The sequence below is a fragment of the Silurus meridionalis genome, chromosome 7 (genome assembly GCF_014805685.1).
Source record: "Silurus meridionalis isolate SWU-2019-XX chromosome 7, ASM1480568v1, whole genome shotgun sequence".
NCBI lineage: Eukaryota > Metazoa > Chordata > Actinopteri > Siluriformes > Siluridae > Silurus > Silurus meridionalis.
The window spans coordinates 18,532,163-18,553,327 of NC_060890.1; the positions used below are offsets into that span (position 1 = coordinate 18,532,163).

General features: G+C 38.3%; 1 protein-coding gene across 6 annotated transcripts in view; it reads right to left on the bottom strand.

Annotated features, from left to right (window-relative positions):
* Positions 1-21,165, bottom strand: part of usp54b (ubiquitin specific peptidase 54b) — a 123,601-nt gene that overhangs the window by 75,381 nt on the left and 27,055 nt on the right. For 5 of the 6 annotated variants that reach the window (XM_046854333.1, XM_046854329.1, XM_046854328.1 and 2 more), the window contains exon 2: positions 1,465-2,071. The exons of the other annotated variant lie outside the window; for it this stretch is intronic. In XM_046854333.1, coding sequence (XP_046710289.1) covers positions 1,465-1,611 — 147 coding nt within the window. In that variant the 5' untranslated portion in view covers positions 1,612-2,071. The remainder of the gene's footprint in view (positions 1-1,464; positions 2,072-21,165) is intronic. 6 annotated transcript variants of the gene reach the window in all.

Sequence of the window (21,165 nt, forward strand, 5' to 3'; positions counted from 1 at the left end):
TATATTCTATTTATTCATGAATATTTATTCATGAAATTTAAATTGTGTAATGTTTTTGTGGCCTGAGTAGATTCCTGGGGTCTTTTTGCATCCTGTTTTGATCTTATCACATCTTTAATTGCCTACCATACAGCAGTAAATAGTAGGAGTAAATGTAATTTGTTACTGTACTTAAGTAGCTTTTTCACGTATCTGTACTTCACTACATTTCAAAGTCAAATTCTTACTTTTTACTCAATTACATTCTGCAAAATCAGTCGTTTCTATTTAGGACTGGATAAAAAGGCAACTGGTCAACCGCGGAGCATCTACCAATCAGGGTAAAGTGTTTGCAATTGTTTTCAGTTCAGCTTCAGTTCAACAACAAGCAGAACATTTTGAGAGGAATAAAATATTTTTTTAAGTAGTTGAAAAGAAGGTTTTTAGGCTCATAATCATAATCAGTTTTAATAGATATCAATCAGTGACTAATTTATATCATTTTATTAATAGATTGGGGTAATATGAGTGTCTTTTCAAATAAACTGAGTTGATTAAGCAAACAAATGCGACAAAAATGATAATAGGAACATTAAAACTATAATAAATCATAGTACTTTGTATAATTAAGTACATTTAAAGGCAAAAACATTTGTACTTTTACTCAAGTTTAAAGGGAGCACTTTTACTGGAGTAATATTTTACCTACTGTATCTCTACTTTTACTCGCGTACATGCTTTGTGTACTTCTTCCACCACTGTTTTTTAGCGAGTAGATTTCTGGTCATCATGACGTTGGCAATTAAGTGGAGGATTTCTCATTCGTTGTTTGTTGGTTTGCTGCTGAGGGTTCTGCATATGCCTCCTGATTCACAGCCTGTCTTTTTCACCTGCTTGTTAACCACTTTCCTGTCATAGTGCTGATGAGCACACAGTCACAACTCGGAGTGTTCGGCTGTCGTCCTTAATTGGTAGGCGATATATGAGCGTTTGTAGCTGCTCAATGCCTCATAGCTTCTGCTGGTGTTATACCTTTGTCTGCTTGTGTGCACTTGTCATTCTGGAACTCGTGATTTCTTTTGCTTGTTTGTTGCAATGCACAAAAATAGTAACAGCTGGGATAGCCAGGGATTGGTCAAGAGTGTCTACTTGCATAATAATAATATTATATAATTGCTTATATAATAATAATATTATTATATAGTTGAATAACTTCCTTTTAGCAGCAGGAAGGAGCGGGATAAAAAAAACTTACTAAAAATTCTTGTGCTTCTTATGTCAATGGTTATTTATGGTTTTAATAATAAAGACATGTTTCACTTTGGGTCACTGCTGCAGGAAACAATCCCCACCCACACAAAACTCAAACCCCACTCATAATCCAGCTAAGCCATAAATTAACCCAGGAAAACAGTGTGTGTAGGGCTAGTGTTATTTGTGAATCATATCATTTAACTGTCGGAGAGTGATGTTAGTCAGTCCTACCTGCAGTGCGCTGTTGAGGAAGCAGCTGTTCTGGCCCGGCTCATTGCTCAGACCTTTGCTGGGGGCGATGGAGTTCATGGTGCGCGGGCTAGAAATGCTCTGCAGCCCGCTGCTGCCAGACGCAAAGTAGTTCCGCTTCCACGACATGGATGCTGCCCCGCTCTTTACTCGGGTCACCACAAAGGCTGCTTCCTTCTCCAGCCAATCACGCAGGAGGAGGAAGGCATCCTGGACAAGTGTAGGTGATGCAAGTGTGCGAGTATACAGAAGTATTAAGTATACAAAGCAGGGATGTTGGCATGGACTGGCTCCTATGTCACTCCCATGTGAGGGCGATGTATAGGTCTAAAGCAGTGCTGTGTGTAGTTCGGATACAATGATACTCTCAGTCTGCTTTCAGGAGGAAGGATGCTAGAGTCTCTTTTTTTCTCTCTTTCTCGTCCCAAATAAAGTCACCAAGTGACGTAACCAGCAACAAATGGCTTAGATTTTTTAATTTATTGTGGATGTCGTTGTTCCACTTCGGTCCAGGAGATTAGGTCTTCCGTTAGCCAAGACTTTATTCCCTTCTCAACATCCAGACTTGTCTCTAAAATTTCTATTCGGCCTGTACAGAAAGAGAAAAAAAAAGAGAAAATCCATAAGTCTTTACCACGTTCCCTAAATAAAACTGCAGACACTTTGAAATGTAAGAATAAAAAAAACATGGATATTTATCTTTATAAATCTTTTTTAACTAAGAAAACAACTTCTCTCTCACCACCCTCCACCCTTTTTCATCATCCCAGTTATGGCCCAATGATCAATTTTATTTAAATGATGAATATAATTTTTGCCTTCCTCAATCAATTAGTTAAATACACTCGACTGAGATATCAATGAGCTGACTTTTGTTAGATAATTGGGTTTTATTGACTCTGGTAGATAAATAATGAGCTCCCATGTTAATATGTTTGACGTGATTGACGAAAAAGCAGGCTCTTTAGTTGCCACTGAAATATAACACAAGACTGCAGATAAAGTGCTCTTTCTTTAACAGAAATGTTTTATTTTATTTTGGAAAATTGTGATCATGTAAAACATATTTCAGTATGTTCTTGCCTGTGTCATATACCATGTGTTAATACCCATCCCTTCCTTTTATTTTTCTATACTATATGGACATTCTATATTCTATTTTATATTCTATTCTTTCCTTTTCTTGTGACTTTTTTATACTTATATTGTATAATTTATAGCTTAAACTTTATATTTGTATTTTATTTCTTTTTTATATATATTTTATTTCTATTTGCATGTACATCATTCAGTATCGGACAGTTCTAAAACAAATTTCCATACATATTATACTCTGTATGAATGTGTATGTGGCAAATAAGTTTGATTTGATTTTGTACATATGATAAAATCTTTTTGTCACATTTTATAAAAGGAAAAACATAAGATTTTTCAACACCAGACATATTTTGTTGTTGACCTTTACAACTCATGTAATGGATATAACAAACACAAAAGCAGTTTCAGAAAAAAGAATGCCAGTAGAAATTGGGAAGGGAGCAGTGTTAGAGTGTACCCTGTGTACCACATTCACGCTATTCAGTTCGTCAATAGCATAGCTGTAGCTCAACACATAGAACATGCAGATGCAGATAAATACTTCAATTAACGTTCACGTGAAACATCAATGTGCTCTCAGCGGCAAAATAAGCTGCTTGTGCCAGGAGGGCTGGCTTGATTATTCCCAAACATCATGATCCCTGGAGATCTTTACACACTCAACAGCTTTTATAGTTTACACAGAATAGTCCAGGGAGAGAGAGAAAAGAAAGATAACATCTACTGAGCAGTAGTTCTGCAAGGTGGAAATGTCTTATTGATAGAAAAAAAAAGTCAGAAGAGAATGGAACTCGAATAACAACTCTTTACAACTGTGGTGAGCAGAAAGGCATCTCAGAAAGAACAATATGTCAAACATAGAGGCAGATGGGCTACACCACCCATCATGTACTGTACCACTCCTTTCAAAAAAGAACAGCAACCTGAGACCACATAGGCTGTGCATAGGCTGACTGGACTCCTGACAGTTAACAAACATGTACTGTATGTATTTTTATAGCATGCCTTCATCAAACAAATCGCAGCAACGCTGTTGTGTAAAAAAACCCTCCAAAAACACGTGCATGCACATTCTCATTTATTAACGCACATCATGTACATAAAGAAATTTCAAGCACGTTAATATATTGCCGCCATATTGATCTTGATGCTTTTTGCCAACACCCTAGGACATCGACATAACCGGCTTCCACTGTATATTCAATCGTTTTAGTAAGCCTGCACATTTTACACATTTATTTGTTGATTTTTTCATTCTTATTTCACATGAAAGGTGCCAATATATCTGAAACTGATATTCTCTCAGGTAATTTGTTTTTTAAAGAGAGGTCTTTTAGGTGCCGTGTACACATTTCTAAGCCTACAGTTTTAAAATATACAGTTTGAAAGCAAATCAAGCAATGATAATGTGCACCAAAACGGAATACTCTATAACGATTGGCACCCCCTTACAAAATAAACAATATGCACAGACCATGAAAGAATGTAAGGGTTTATTTGGGAGTTTTTTTGTTGTCATCGTGCTGTTGTAAAAAGCATTTAAAGGCGACCAGTATTATGGATTTAAGTTCTTGGTTTTAGCAGAATTTATGATGCCATCCATCTTTATTAGACATAATTGAGCATACTGTCCCTTTTATCATATAAGAATTAAAACACAATAAGGTATCTATATTGTACAGTCCAAACACATTTAGAATGAAAGAGAAAAGAAATGAGGGATTTATCACAAAGCTGTAGATATCCTATGTGTTTCTACGGCCTAAGTGTTCCTCATGTATTTGGGCTACAGTGCGAGTAGTATGTGAATGTAAAGGCAACTCTTTAGATGGTTGTGTAAAAAGTATAGCACATGAAGCCAAAGTGTGAAAGACATGAGGCAGAAATATGCTAAACTGATGGCAGATGTGTAGGAATGCTGTTTTACTGTTAAGGATTACATACAGTCTTCTAATACCCTTTCACATGAAGTACCCAAGTTGTAAACCCAAGTGTAATATATTGTTTTTGTTTTGTTTCGAATATCAGAAAGAGGATCAGGTTTATTGGCTAACTGTGTTTATATATGCAAGGAATTTGGTTCCAGCTGTTTAAAAGTGTATCCAGTGTAAAGTGTTATGGCAGAAATACAGTATCGTAATTTCCAGACTATAAAGCGCACCAATATATAAGACGCACCAACTGAATTTTACAAAGATTTTTATTTTGAACATAAATAAGCCGCACCTGTCTATAAGCCGCTGACTACACTGAAACTAATGAACTTTACACAGGCTTTAATGAAAGACAGTGTCTTTTACACGGTGTAACGGGTGAAATATGTTGTGGCTCCTTTAAGAGCAGAGCGGCATTTTGGGAATAGCCTGCCGCCGCATTTTTCAGCTATTACTGCATGTGTGCAAGACCGAGGAATATGTCCTTATTATTTTCTGATGCTCATTTCTAAGTTTCTTTGACTAACCCGTAACGCTGTTGCCAAGAAAAATAAAAAAGCACGAGTTTTGGAAACCTGTCTGTGCTTATATGATTTCTGTTGCAACTGGAGTTGGCAAGCTCTTCCTTGACCCAGACTCAACGCATTACAACGGCTTGTATCTAAACAGTAGCCTACCAAGAAAGTCATTGTTCACTGTCTTCCTCCTTCCTTTCACAACAATTTTTTTCTCGGGAGGTTTTCTTTTGGCATGGAAAAAAAAATTTTTTTCTCCCGGTGCCGTGCAGCTCAGAACACAGGTGAGGTGTGTTTTTTTCGTTTCCGTTTGGAAATTTCATTGGTCTAATGTTATAGGGCTCAGTTTTTTGGCTTGAAGTTTGTGAAACCGGGAAAAACCCAGGAAAAATTCATAAATAAGCCGCTTCGTTGTTTAAGCCACGGGGTTCAAAACGTGGAAAAAAGTAGCGGCTTATAGTCCGAAAAATACGGTACAATCTTTTTTACAGCCCACAACATACACGTTATATTTTAACTCTCCGAACAAAGTGCAAACACATACACTATATTGCCAAAAGTATTTGGTCACCTGGTCATAAGTACGGTATGTGATTTCTGAGTATTGCATTCCACATTTAGTCCCAATTTGCTCTTATAATCCTCTGGGTAGATGTTCCACTAGATTTTGGAGTGTGCTTGTGAAGATTTGTGTTCATCAGCCACAAGGGTATTACAAAAGGCAGGTACCGATGTAGGTGAGGAGACCTGGGGTTCAGCAAGCGTTCAAATTCATCCCAACAGTGTTTATTAGTGTTGAGATCAGAGCTCTGTAGCAGGCCATTCAAGATCTTCCTCTCCAAAGCATGCAAACTATATCTTCAAGGAGCTCACTTTGTGCACAGGGGCATTGCCATGCTGGAACAGGTTTGGGTTTCCAATTTCAAGTGAATGCAAAATTGTATTATAGCGCATTTAAAAAAGGCATATAGAATTGAGTGCCTCCAGCTTTGTGGTAACAGTTTGTAAAAGAACCAGATATAGCCAGAATGGTCAGTGATCCAATACTTTTAGCAATATAGTGTATCTGTGGAGCCATATTAGCCATATAATAAGGTCAAACATTTCCCACGTAATTTATTGTACATGAAAACAAAATGAAACCTAAAATGAAAAGAGCTACACCGCCTGACTACATACTTTATCATGTCATGTGCACTGTTAGTCTCAGCTCTGCCCATATTACTTTACTTCATTGCACTTATATCTAGTTTATATTACTGCCCTGTTTGTTACTCTCAGAACACTTTATTCATCAAAACTACCATTAAAAAAGCAAAAACTAAACAAAACACCCAAAAAGAAAAATATGGTAGATTCCATTGAGAGTTTTTAATTATTATGCATTCAGCAGCAACCGCTACTAAAAATGTGTACTAAAGAAAGAAGTCCTTTATCAGATATATGAAAGAAGTTAATTATTAGGGGGAAAAAAAGAGTAAAATATACCCTATTAAATCTTTTCCCTTTCTGCGTTTCATCGTGCATTTCGTAGCAACTACAAGCTTAAAAAGTCCCTGTGTCCCCACTACATAAAATGTACAGTGGAACCCGGTTATGTCGATGTCCTAGAGGGACGCCAAAAAGCATCGAGATAACCGATGATCGAGATAAATGACAATTAAAATGGCGGCAATATATTAACGTGCTTGAAATGTCTTTATGTACATGATGTGCGTTGATAAATGAGAATGTGCATGCACGTGTTTTTGGAAGGTTTTTTTTACACAAAGGCGTTGCCGCGATTTGTTTGATGAAGGCATGCTATAAAAATGTACATACATGTTTGTTTACACCAAAAGGCATATGTACACCAACTAACAGCAGAGATTTACCAGTATACAATACAAACCACCGTCGATTCTCGAAACAAACCTTTATTTTATTCTCCAACATTGCAAACACAAAGATCGCTCACAAAATCACAAAAAACGTGCGGGGTGTAGTTCATTTTTACAAAAAGCTAACCAGTGTCAACATTAAATTCTTGAGTCATTTCACTCTGACACACAGCTCTGAAAAGTATCCTACACCTGTAGCATCTGTAAGGCTTGATTTTTCCGCCACTTTCGCGAGTACTACTGCGGCTGCACAGTGCCGTCTCACTACCGTATTTTCGCGTATATAAGATGCACCCTGGGTGAGGGGTATGTAAAAATTCTATAAGACGCGTCATATATACGCGAAAATACGGTAGTGAGATGGTGACGTGGCAAAAGCCGGCGATTGGTCATGGGATCGAGATAACAGACGTTAGGTGGCAAATTTGCACCCCCTTGTGCTCAAGATATAAGGGTTCATCGACATAAAGAATCGACATAACCGATTAAAAAATGCTAAGACAAAACGAGAATTTGGTGGTTCCACTTCAAAAACGTCGACTTAATAGGGTTGGCGAGTTAACCGAGGTAAGTGGGTTCGACTGTATTACGTTTATACTCTGTAAAATAAAAGGTACCGCCCTAGAAAAAGAGAAGCTACCTCAGAACCCTTTTTTTAAAAAAAAAGAGAATGACGTATATGATGACCCTTGAGTGTGTGCTCTAGTGTCCTGGTGGAACAGGTTCTAAAAGCTTCAATCTTGTTTTATCCCTTGTCCCCGAACGCAGATGTCTCACAACTGAGTCATCGTGCATTTTGCAGCAACTACAAGCTTAGAAGTCCTTGTGTCCCTACTATGTTACGTCACATAGGTTTATACTCTTTAAAGCACACCCAAGAAAAAGGGAAGCTAGTTCAGTACCCTTTTTTAAGCGTACAGTATAAGACACATGTGATGTAACGTAGTAGGGACACTAAGCTTGCAGTTGTTACCAAATGCACAATGACGCAGTTGTGAGACATCTGCATTAGAGGCTAGAGTTCAAACAGGACTGAAGCTTTAAGAACTTGTCCCACCAGGACACTAGGGCACACACTCAAGGTTGATTACCCCAACTTATTCCCAGCATTCCCTCTTTATGGCACGTTGGTCCAGTTAAACGATGCTCTGTCCATTAGCCACTGAAGTCTCATGCTGATTAAGCACAAGTCAAGACAGCATATAAGAATTGTGCCTCTGTGCTTAATTTGCATAATGCGCTGCATTCGGGAGAAGACGCAAAGACTGTCAGCTCCTCATAGTAGATTAACCCTGAGCAGACCTCTTCCTCCGGAACTGCAGCTCTACCTGCATATTATATAAAGTGTTCAGAATGAGTGGTGCAAGCAGCCCTTTAACAGTGCAACAACCAGCAACAACCCCTCCTCTTTTTTTTCTAATTACATTGTGAGCCCTGTGCACTGTAAACAGGGAGAGCTAATCAACCTTTGGTCAGCGCACTATTTAACATGTTGCATAACATTCCCAGTGCGCTGTGTAAAACCTGCATTGCCTACAGCCCATACACACTCACACACACAAACATCCTTTTTGGACAACTCATTCCTGCCTTTTAAATCAGAAACAGACATACTGTATACCCGTATATAGACACTCTAAATCCAGCTTTAATTCCATTATCTGGCTCCGCTCCAGTGTCAAGCTGCTAGGCGAGGAAAGGCCTTGGCAATCTCAAAGGGGGCAGCAGGGTTGCATCATGTACTGCCACTAGCATAAAGGGTTGTGGCAAGGGCTTCCCTCAGCCTTCACCAAAGCTTCATGATATCACAACACAGGGTTTAACCATAATGATCAAAACTGGAGATTAGTCCCACCCTTAAGATGTTGACAGAATTGCTTTGTTGATGAAGGTGCATTTAAAAAGCACAAATTCAGTTCGATTTCACAAGACATTTAAATGAATAAAACCATCCTCCAAGATCCCCTACCAACCCCATCCCCACCATATGATGTATTAGTTGTCAGTTTTTTGGCCAGTCGACAAAATCTGAACACTGAACTTGATTTTATTCACTAAGGAGAACTTCATTAAAAAAGTGAATATGTATTTACTGATTATTTAGTTTCATGATGAAAGAAAGGGTTGGCATTTTTTTCCCTTCATCAACAAGATTAGCACTGCATAGTCAGAGAACATGTTCACTGCAAAATAAGAGCCATCTGGAAAAGTGAGGCGAATATGTTCTCAAGCTCTCATGAGGTGTGTAGGAGGGCAGCACTGCAGCACATTCACAAAGCCAAAGCCACACTCATTATCACAGCTTTTCACAGTGCCAAGACCCTTCTACACTCTTAGGAGAAGCCTTGATGCTGCCTTCAACAAATGAATAGCAAAAAAAGTGAATGTATGTGATAAACAGGCAACGAGTGACACCAAAAGCTGCGGAAGTCATTAAATGGTGGCAATCGTACATTTGAGTGCGATTTTGATTAGTTGAGACAGCAAAAATCAGGAATGAATAAAGATAAAGAGCACTTCCTGCGATAATACTGTATTTCAAAACAGGTGGGAGTTTATGCTCCATTTCCTTTAGGCATTTTTTCAGTGCTGGTTGAACAGTACTGAAATGGCGGCCTGTGCACCCGTAAACCATTTTCAAGGTTTAAAAAAGAAAAATAATAATTAATAAATAAAAAGCACAGGCTAATTAATGACTCCAGTCTAGTTTTATTTGATCATTGTAATCAAAATATTCAACATAGTAAAACATTATTTATTTTTCATTTATATTTTAAGCCAGTAAAATTATGATAAATATTAATTATTCATAAAGCTTTTGCTCACTAAACCACAATCAGCCCAAAAGTAGTTTAATTATGGCTGTCAATCGATTAAAATATTTAATAACGATTTTATTGTATGATTGTCATGAGTTGACTCGTGATTTTTATTTGTGTTAAATGTACCTTAAATTACTACTTTTCAAGTTTTTAATACTCTAATTAACATGGACATGGACAAATATAGATGCTTTATGCAAAGGTATGTTTATTATTAGTGAAACCAGACTCAACATAGAGCATTAAGACAACATATTTTTGTAAATGTTTAAAAAAAGTATTATGGTGTGTTCAATTATGTAAATTATCAGAACACCAAACTGAACTTATGCTATATTTCCACAATGACGGCTTTAATTGCTGTATGTGCAAAACAAAAGTTTAGTGATTAAAAATGATTTTTCGGTGGAGTTTTTTATAAAATCTGAACACATCGTGAATAAATATGTGTTGCGTTAATTTTGACTCTTTGCCAGTGAACTCATTTTTCTTAACTTAACTAATTAAATATGGAAGATGTTATATAGATGTTATATGTTATATAGATGTCTGGTTAATATCATGAACAGCAGCTACGCTAATTTCTCTCCACTGCTTCTCTTTCTCTACGCATCCTGAGGCATCCTGAGGTTTCGCCAGCCCCAGTCACGTCCCACCTCATGAAGATTGTGGACCTTTAAAGAAGTTGATGCCGAACCCGCAAACATCCCGAACCATACAGAGACGTACCAGCGCCAATTGGATCCCACTTTATGTGGAGTTTGGACATTGGACCACCTTGAGTGTTTAAAGGCTCTGGCATGGAGAAGTTGGTGTTGTATCTGTGATGATTGCAAATGTTGAGCCATTTTATGAGTTGCTCAGTAGCTCCTAGTTTTATAACCACAAATGACTGTAAAAGACTGTAGAAAGAACATTACTCATAATCTTACATTCCAGTGCTCATGTTAGTTCTCACTCTCCAGTGTTCTGCATTGTTTAAACATTTATAATCACACTCTTGATGTCACCCAAATGAAAATGGGTTCCCCTTTTGAGTCTGGTTCCTCTCAAGGTTTCTTCCTCATAACATCTAAGGGAGTTTTTCCTTGCCACAGTCGCCATGGCTGATCATCAGAGATAAATACACACCATTCACCTTAACATTTAAAATTCAGTAAAGCTGCTTTGAGACAATGTCTGTTGTGAAAAGCGCTATAGAAATAAACTTGACTAGATTCGACTTGACTAGATGTCCTTCATCCATTATCCCATCCTGCTATTTGCAAACAGTACGTCTTCATGTCTGCACCGAGTATAATCATGTGGGTTTTAATGTCATTCCTCAGTGTGTTCTAATTTAAACAGGACAACAGTACAGTGTTGAGTAAAAGAAACCAGGGTACACTACTGTAAAGATCTACTCTATCATGTTATTGGGTGAGATGGAAAAAAAAAGATTCTGAAAGCTCATACCAGGTCAGAAGAAATGCCATTTATAGAAGAAAGACAATAGGTGAAAGGGTTTAGAAAAAGGAAGCATGTTTGAAACTTAATGTAATGAGGCAGAAATTACTGCCTCGTTCATTCACACATGGAGGACGCAATCATTCAATTCATTAGTGACATTGTACCGAATCCAAAAATCTGCTGATAGCTGGGACTTGTTAGAACTAGACTCCACCCGATGGGAGCACACTATGAGTCGTCTATTCTGGCATGGGAGTGCATTTTAATTCAAACACAGCCTGGAAAAGCAGTAAAGCAAAAAGCAAAAACCCAGAAACTAAGAAAACATACAGGCATTGAAACCGAGCAGTCGGACAGCAAACATCAGCTTTTATTGAGGTTTCAAAGAAAGTTGTCATCCCTCAGACCCATTGTATGGCCTGGAACACTAGCATAAATGATGTGTGGTACACTGTACTGCCTCACATGTTGCCTGTCGTTGAAAGGGTTTGCGTGACTGCTGCTCCTGTGCTCAGTCTATCTCCTACAGAGTGCATCATTGATCACGGAGGGCGATGTTGGCAGGCCATTGAGGTCTCCAGGGTGTGAATGAAGCTCTGGAAAACAGCCAGAGAGATGGGAGGGATGTACGAATCTCCTCTCTGCACAGGCAGAAGGGACAAGCAGCTCATATCTGCAGGGGAGATGTGGGGGGGGTGGTACGGTGCTCCACAACTGAGCAGCCGAGATGAAAGCGGTGCCCTTAAATTTCAAGGAAACTTTTAATGAGTTAATTCCAATCGATTCTTGCCTTTGCACAAGTGAAATTTAGATCTAAAAAACGGCTCCACTGTATAATGTGCAAATACAGCGACCACTTTCTTTTCTTAATTCAGTTCCAATTTTTCTGGCCCAGAAGTCTTTGTTCCAATTAAAGCACCTAAATAATGTGGTAAAAGTCACTAAAAAACATCTGCTGGCATTTAATTACATTAAAGTGGCATTAGCTCTTTCACATGATTAGCAAATTCTGTTTCAAGTTCCGTTCCAGCACTTCCATGCGAGAGAGAGACGAGCTGAATTAAACGCATAGCCACCACTCATCAGCCGGGCCTAATAGGACTCCCCTGTCCTCCAGCAAGGAGAAAATTAGCAAGGACGCTCCTATTTTTCTTCAGACGATGCATGGAAAAATAGACACATTAAAATCCTGAGTGTCCATTAACCCCAAGGGCCTGGTACTTCAAAGCAAATGGGAAAATTCATCATGAACTACAAAGAAGTCAGTTGGGCCAAATCACTTAACTTGACCACAAAGAATGCAGAAAGTGACATACTAAGCAAACGGACTAGACAAGAGATATTAAGCACAAAGACTGCAAAGCTGACAAAATGAACTACAAGTCTAACACTATTCACACACACACTGCCATTTTGGACTGACCTTTTTTATCTCTGTGTTTCGTTTAGCACATTCATTTAAAAAAATAAATATAGTTTGAGGTTGAATTGTAGCTTTAATTTGAAAGTCATATAGAAATTACACACCTTTTATTTCATTATAAGGTGCTTGATGCATGATATTTTCTTCATTCTGGTTTGTGTACATGGAAATAGCACTTTTAAACCAGACCTAACAGCCAAAAAAGGCTCCTTAAACATTAAATATTTCAAATACTAATACTATTTCTGCTACTACTACAACTACTAGTAGTAATACTTCACTCTGATTTATTTAACAAATTTAACAAATTCATCAGATGAGGCTGTAAGGATCTACTTGTCTGTCATTACAACTACAATTCGAAATCACATATGATAAACCATAATAATAATAATAATAATGCACCAGGTGGTATAACGTTTTTTTCGAGACTAGCCTTGTTTTTACAATAAAGTACTATTTATCTACATTTACACAATATAACTTTCAAAATAGTCCCTTTGCACAGCAGTACAGTGCTCCCAGCATTCCTGACACTTCTGGAATGTGCCCTGAATGTCTTCTTCTCCAAGCACAGAAGTACCTTCTGCTATTCGCGCTGGGCCTCCGCAATGGTGCCAAACAGTGAGATTTAAGCTAGATCTTCATCCTCAGGAAGAGGATGAAGCCAGCAGGAGCCAAATCTGGTGAGTAGAGTGGGTACGGAAGTGAGACCCTGTTGTTACCCAGGAGAAACTGACTTGTGAGGAGAGCAAACCAATTCCCAACATACACAGGATGATGTCTTTTGGCACACTGACTTATGCAGGTTGGTGCTCCCTGTGATTGTGCATGCAGCCTTGGCTGCCATCTGTTGGCGTGCTACAAAACTAATCTCAAAATTTATTGATATCACTTCAGACAAACAATTGGTGACCTCATCACATCTCGCACTGCACCATGCTGCCTGAGATCCTCCAGCACTGCTCAACTGGTACCACCTTCTCTCAGAATGAGAGTTAATTATACCTCAAGGCTCTTCTCTGTTCTGGCACCGAGGTGGTGGAATGCTAAATGCTGCAAATGTAAATGTTCTCATCTTTGCCATTTGAGGTGTCAATTAGTCATTAATAAATTTATTTTCCCAGTTGTGTCATTAATTACACTGATAGTTATAATATAGAGACTCCTGCTCCTCTCTGGTTAATTTCCTTACTATATCTAGAAACACAAACCCAGTGTGACAGGGGCTCACAGGCACACCAGCATGTATATACATCGGAGTGTATGAGTGTGTGAGAAAAAGCTTAGCAGGTTGGAAATTTGCCATGGAAACACATCTCTGAACAAACCAAAGAAAGTTGGTGGATATGACGTGAGGAAAAAAGCAGGCTCGAACTGCGTATCGCTAAACTCTATAATACTTGGCTCTGTGATGTGTGTCTTCCAGGAATATTCTCCTCTTCCTGCCTGGAAAATGTTTCACAGCTTAACACTGCTTTTAAGAGCTTATGTTCTTACATTCAGGACTGACAATTACACCAAACATGAACAGAGGACCGGGACAGATATCTCTATTTTATTTAGAGCAAAACAAGAAACTGTCATTTTTTAGTATGGTTCAGAAAAACACTTAAAAATGCACTTAGACAATGTTCGGGAAAGCTCTTAAGCTCAATTTTACACTTTCATTTACATAAATAGGGAACAGTCACTTAAATATAATCGAATTGCAAGAAGTTATGCAAACTGTGCACAGCATATCATCTCAAATATCTCAGTGATGACACGGCCATGCGTGACCCTGAATAAACGGCCTTTCTCTATTATGTCAAGAGAACCACTAGCTTTTGATTAGCACATTCAACTGCCCTTTGACCAGCAATTCAAAAAGAACCTGTCTCAGAAAAAAATGTGTTACAGTATGCTTTACACTGCTGTGTTTAAATTCAGCATGAGAAACCAGAAGCACAGCTGGTGGGAGGAAATTGGCTGCATGAAAATTGGGAGAAAAATGGGTTAAAAAAAATAGTAGCATAGAAGTAATTAGACTGAGGATCCTTTGCCGGTTCCTTGGCATACAAAAGGTCACATAACCTCTTTAAAGTAATAACAAAAATAGGCAATAAAAAAAAACTTACTTCGACTGATTCTATAAGGAGAGAAATTAGTAGATTTTTACTAAATCATGTTTTTTGAATCTTGGTTTTAAATAATAATAATAATAATAATAATAAAATTATTAATATATAAAAGACTTCTGCCACAGAAGTTCCATGTGATGGTATAACAGAAAGAAAGAGGCATACTGTAGCTGCACTAGATCAGGATATAAGACATCTGGAGGGGGCTGAAGATGAATTACTGCTGGAGCCAGAGAGACACCGCAGCACGTTGATGAACCGAAGATCACTTTCTATGATAAAGAGCTGCACATACATCTCGCTCCTGAGGAGAACACTCCGATTCTGGAGCATCCATTACTGTTGGTCAACACGGTTTCTGTGATAACCGGTGACCTCAATCTGAAAGAGCACAGAGACTGATAATCTAATAAGCTCTGAGGCATGACATACACGCACACATGCACTCATGCACACAAGCGAGAGCAAAAAATGTCACAGAAATTGGGACAAATATTACTAGCAGAAGGTTACAAATCGAACTGAAGATGTTTGTGTTTATGGATCTGGGTCATAGGCTTGTGCAATATATATAAAATGGTGTAATCATCTTTACACCACCACTAGCACGATATTCTGTGACACTGAGTTCTGTTATAAGCTTATTAAAGTCATCCAGCAATAGCAGCACCCTATTGTACAAGGTCAAATGAGTGAAACGTGTGCATGTAGATAAGAATAACTATAACCATAACCATAAGGTTTAGCTCTTAAACATACAAAACAGAACCAGATGGACATACTGACAGACAAATAGCAAATTGAAAATTGGTGGATGATTTCCTGAACATGAACCCATATGTAACATCTTTGTACGACTAAGAAGCTATAAAAGGAAAACGATTTCATCAAGTGATCTTGCTGTGACCTTGATCATCTTTGGAGCAACTCTGAAATTAAATAAATGAATCTGCTGGCTTTTACACTGTTTATCCCATATAAATTCTATTTATTTTTGAGATACTGCATAAAAAAACTTGGATGAACAGATGGCAACCTGAAAACACAATGCTTTCCTCACTCAAAGGCATAAAAATACAGCGATATAAGATTCCACATCCGAATATTTCCCGTTAACAAACACACAATATGAACAAAATTACATAGTTAGAGGCACACAGCTGTATAGGATGTCTTTTGATGTGGTGTCTCTTAAAACCCCTATACACCAATGGCATGAATTAGAATGCTGATTGCACCCACGGCCTCCTCACCCTACATGACTGTAATGCACTTGTTACTTACTGAATGAGCACGAATCTCCTCAACCACACTCTATTGGCACATCTTCCCAGAAGAGTAGAGGTTGGCTAAACACATATTGTCTAATCAAAAAATACATGACACAAAAGGACAAATGACAAAACCACAATGTATGTATTTAAAAATTGTGTGGTATTCAGAATTGGCAAATACACATGCGATTAAATCACAAATTCAGCTACCAATCTGCTTCAAAGCATTTGTGTGTACTACTTTGCCCTGTCATTCTTATTATTACATCAGAAAACTATATAGACATCATGATATGTATTTGTTCGACCCTAATATCGTTACTGTCAAGCTACTAGATATTTGCCGTCCCATCTAATATCATGACCAGGTCAAATTTTCAGGTTACAAGATAAGGGATATAGTGCGCTAAACTGTTTATGAAAAATAATTGTGCTGAAACAAAATCAGCAGACCTCAATACCATAGAAAGCATATGGAAATTTATTTGGGACAGAAGGAAAACATTAATATTTGCTTTACGCTTTTTAGTCAGTATTAAAGTGGACTCTAGCTGGCAGAAACTGTCTTAGGACATTCCTGGAATCCTCCCCTGACAGTTAAAAAAAGCTTAAAATTCCATATTCCAACCACCAACAAAATGCTTTTACCTTATCGTTTTTATACCACTGAAAAAAATGACAAATCCGTTCTCAAGCCACTTGCAACTGCCTGCCACGTTTCAGTGAAGCATTCGAGTTATTTTTGCTTTTCCTGTCTATACGACTGACTGTTCACACCAACTATATTTTGCCACATCAGGCCAAGATTAGTTTGTGCAAATGTGCCAATATATCGCTGGTGTGAAGATGAAAATAAATAAAACCATACAGAGTTCGAAACTTTGAATTCTGTATGCTGTGCTGAGTGAGTAAAGTACTCCTGCATGATAAAAAAAAAAAGTTCATAATACTTTTATAGAGGGATTTTTTTTTTTAACAAGAAGTACGTTTACCCTGCAGTGTGGCTCACAAATTAATGGAATTAGCCAGATCTGGCAGCAAGCCAAATGTTAATTGCAAGCCCTGGATATGGCAATGATGCATAAAATGGGAGCAGTAAAATATACAGTATATTAAAACAGCCACACTTTTATACATTTCATTTCCTAATCGTTTCCCAACAGAAGCTTGGGATCTTTTTGGATCTTCTTCTTTCAGCTGCTCCCATTAGGGGTCGCCACAGCGGATCATCCGTCTCCATACCCCCTGTCCTCTACATCTGCCTCTTTCAACCCAACTACCTGCATGTCTTCCCTCACCACATCCATAAACCTTCTCCTTGTCCTTCCTCTTTTCCTCCTACCTGGTGGCTCCACCCTCAGCATTCTCCTACCAATATAACTCATGTCCCTCCTCTGCACATATCCAAACCATCTCAATCTCGCCACCCTCACCTTGTCACCAAAATGTCCAACATGCGCTGTCCCTCTAATAAATTCATTTTTAATCTTGTCCATCCTCGTCACTCCCAACGAAAACCTTAACATCTTCAGCAAACCTTAACATCTTCAGCTTGGGATCTTTTTGGATAAAAACTATAAATATATTTGTACAAAATAACAATAAGCTCTCAAATATTTTATTTTCTTCTTTGCCTGTTTTTCATCATTTCTGATTTATTTGGGAACTAAAATGATTGTGATTTTGAAAAACATGGATCAGCCATAACTTTAAACCCACCTGCCTAACGTTGTGTAAGTCCCTCCTGTGCTGCCAAGACAAGATCTGCACTTTTGGTGTAACGACTGTATAATGGGAACACCCCACATGAAGTGCTATTTAGGAGTTGCTTTGACCCAGTCATCTAGATTTACACTTTTTTTTTTCTTTCTATCTGTAGGTGAACAAAATGTTTTACAGATGGGGAAGTGGTAGCTCAGTGGTTAAGGCTCTGGATTACTGAACAGAAGGTTGGTATCGCCAAGCTGAATCTCTGAGGCCCATGAGCAGGGCGCTTAACCCTCTGTACTCCAGAGGCACTGTATCATGGCTGACCCTGGTCTTTGACCCCGGCTTCCAAACATTGCTGGGATATACCAAGACAGAATTTCACTGTGCTCTAAGGCAGTGGTCCCCAACCCCCGGGCTGCGGACCGGCACCGGTCCGTGGGTCAGTTGGTACCTGGCCGCACAGAAAGAATACATAACTTACATTATTTCCGTTTCTAAATCTGAACAATGTTTTATTTGGGATAATTATCGGATTCTCTCTTCCACATCTGTCTATGACTCGGTCACCTGTCTTACCTCCATCCGCTAACTTCTTGAAGAAGCTGCTCCGGCCGCTAACACATAATATATTACTGCTAAATTCAAACCCCCAAGCGAGCAAAATGAACAAAAAAACCCCACCGTGGATTCACGTGGATTTTTATTATATTTAGAAAATATAAGTTTTTATGCTGGTCGTCTCATTTTATTTTGTTGTATTTATCCGCCACAGCTTTAAGGCCGGTCCGTGAAAATATTGTCTGACATTAAACCGGTCCGTGGCGCAAAAAAGGTTGGGGACCACTGCTCTAAGGCACATGTGACAAGTATAAAGCACCCGATAAAAACCCCCTACTACCTAATATATCCCACTCCTTGACATGTGCCATTATAATGAAATAATCAATGTTATTCATGTCACCTGTCACTGGGTTTAATGATATGGCTGATCGGTGAATACAGAGTACTAGCAAAAAGGGTAGATTAAAGATTGTCATTAGTGTCTGACATACATCAGCAGGATTTTCCAGAAGCTGCAATTTAAAAATATCTATACAGATCCATCTTTATTATATTTTGAATGAAAACAGAATAAGGTTTCAGATTCCACGTCTTAATCAGAGAATAGTAGCTGACTTTTAGTTCAAGGTTTATTCTGTTCATGCAGAAATGCACTGCAGTGGAAAAGTTCCCTACAGTATTTGGACTCATAAACATTTGCTTTGCAGACTTTTGTGTGGAATCAAGTAGAAACAATCAGTGTTGTTAAATATGGATCAATAATATCAATAATGGATTCCTACTATTGTAAAAAAAAGTAAAATTCTGCGTTTCATTGCTTTTAATACGTCATTTCGCAATGAAAGAATGCAATATACATGGGGGCTTGCAGTGAATAATGCTAAATAATGCCATATCAGGGCTTTTGCAGAGGCGGGAAGGTGCAGTAAAATGTAGGTTCTGGCTGAAGCTGCACATGATGCATGTTAGGACGGTCATGTACACCGGAATGTGGTTGTGTACACAGTGTGCAGTGAACACTTACCCTACACATCTCCTCTAAATACCCTGCATGCTGGCAGAGCTGTGCTGGGGCTAAAATCGCAGATTCAGCGCGAGTGCATGAACCGCGCACTGAGGACCTGGTGCTGATGCATATTGATGACTCAGAGTGTGACTCATATAGGGATGAGGGAGCAGCCCTTTAACTAATGCTTCAAATGCACCAATAGTGCAATACAACTTGCATACATAAAACCCTTATATTTTTTCACTTCTTATACACTATATCGCCAAAAGTTTACAGACACCTGGTCATATGTATGGTATGTGTTTTAAGTTTGAACGTCAAATTCCCCAATTAGTCCCAATTCTATCTTACGATTCTCTCCATTCTTCTGGGAGGATGTTCCACTAAATTTTATAGTGTGCTTGTGAACATTTGTATTTATCAGCCACAATGGTGTTAGTGATTGCAGGTACTGATGTAGGTGAGGTGAGGAGGTCTGGGGTGCAGTCAGTGTTCCAATTCATCTCAAAAGTGTTCAGTAGGGTTGAGATCAGAGCTCTATAGCAGGCCACTCAAGATCTTTCTCTCCAAATCATGTAAACCTTATTTCATGGAGCTCGCTTTGTGCACACGGGCATTGCCATCCTAGAACAGGTTTGGAATCAAAGTGAATGCAAAATTTCATTATAACGCTTTCAAAGACACCCTATACAATTGTGTGCCTCCAGGTTTGTGGTAACAGTTTGTAGAAGAACCACATATGGCAGGAAAGGTCATGTGTCCCAATACTTTTGTCCATATAATGTATTTGGGCCTTTTAGAGCAATGGTTCCCTAAGTGGACTCTCCTCAAGTGAAGAAAATAGCAAAGATTTCATTTTTGTCCATGTCAATATTACTCTCAAATACAAAAGGCTAAATATATTTTATATTAATTTCCTTTTAAGGATGAAATAACTAAGGAAATATTTTGCTACTTAGCAAAACAGATAGAGAACATGACCATGGCTCAGCATTTTAAAGGATCACAAACACAAGCAATTCAAAGGAAACTCTAGTTACCCTGCAATTAGCAGTTTTTAAACCTAAAAAATCTCATTAAATAAAATAATACAATTACAAATCTTAGTTTTGATGAAACTGTTACTATAAAATAAATGCTACAAATAATTTAATAATAAATTAATGCTTTGAAGATGGTAATCTCCAAAATGTTAATGCTCTTTTTAATAAGGACAATGGAATATAATTGCCTAATGTGCTTAATAATTCAATAGCTGGATCATAAATATGAAAGAAATCTGTGCTACGAGCAGAAAAAGAGTCCTGGGAAGAGGGAGTTGGGGAAAGTATATCAGAAATGTTCCCTGGCTACGAAAGTTTTAACATTCTTGTTTTAGTCTATTCTGATTGCAGGAAAAACACAGCACGCAAGAAGGTTGGGTATAATGAGTGCCTTGGAGATCGCTTGTGCAAGGAAACGGTTTCTAGCTGTAGTTATTTGCAGTAACATGTAGGCTCTGTTGTCATAGGTCTGCCTTCGGGAGGAAAGGTTTGAAATACATTTATTAAAAGTTTAACTTGCCTCCACCATGATGTTCTTACTGTGGTGGTCTACTTGGGTTAACAAGCTGAGTGGAAGTGTTTTTGAAAGTTTGGCTGACTCAGACCTTTTCTGTAGACATGACCGAGCCTGGAGGTAATTTCTGAGCTCTGAGCAGGAAAAACCAGCATCACCTCGAGCAATTTGGCTCGTGTCACAGCTAATCGCAAAACCAACTCGTCCTGGAGTGATGCTAAAACCTACAATAACCTGAAAATCAAATAGCTGAAATCTCTACTATTTAGTCTTATGCTTTGCTCCTCTTTCCTGCTCTATGGACACCCTCATAACTCAAACACTCGTG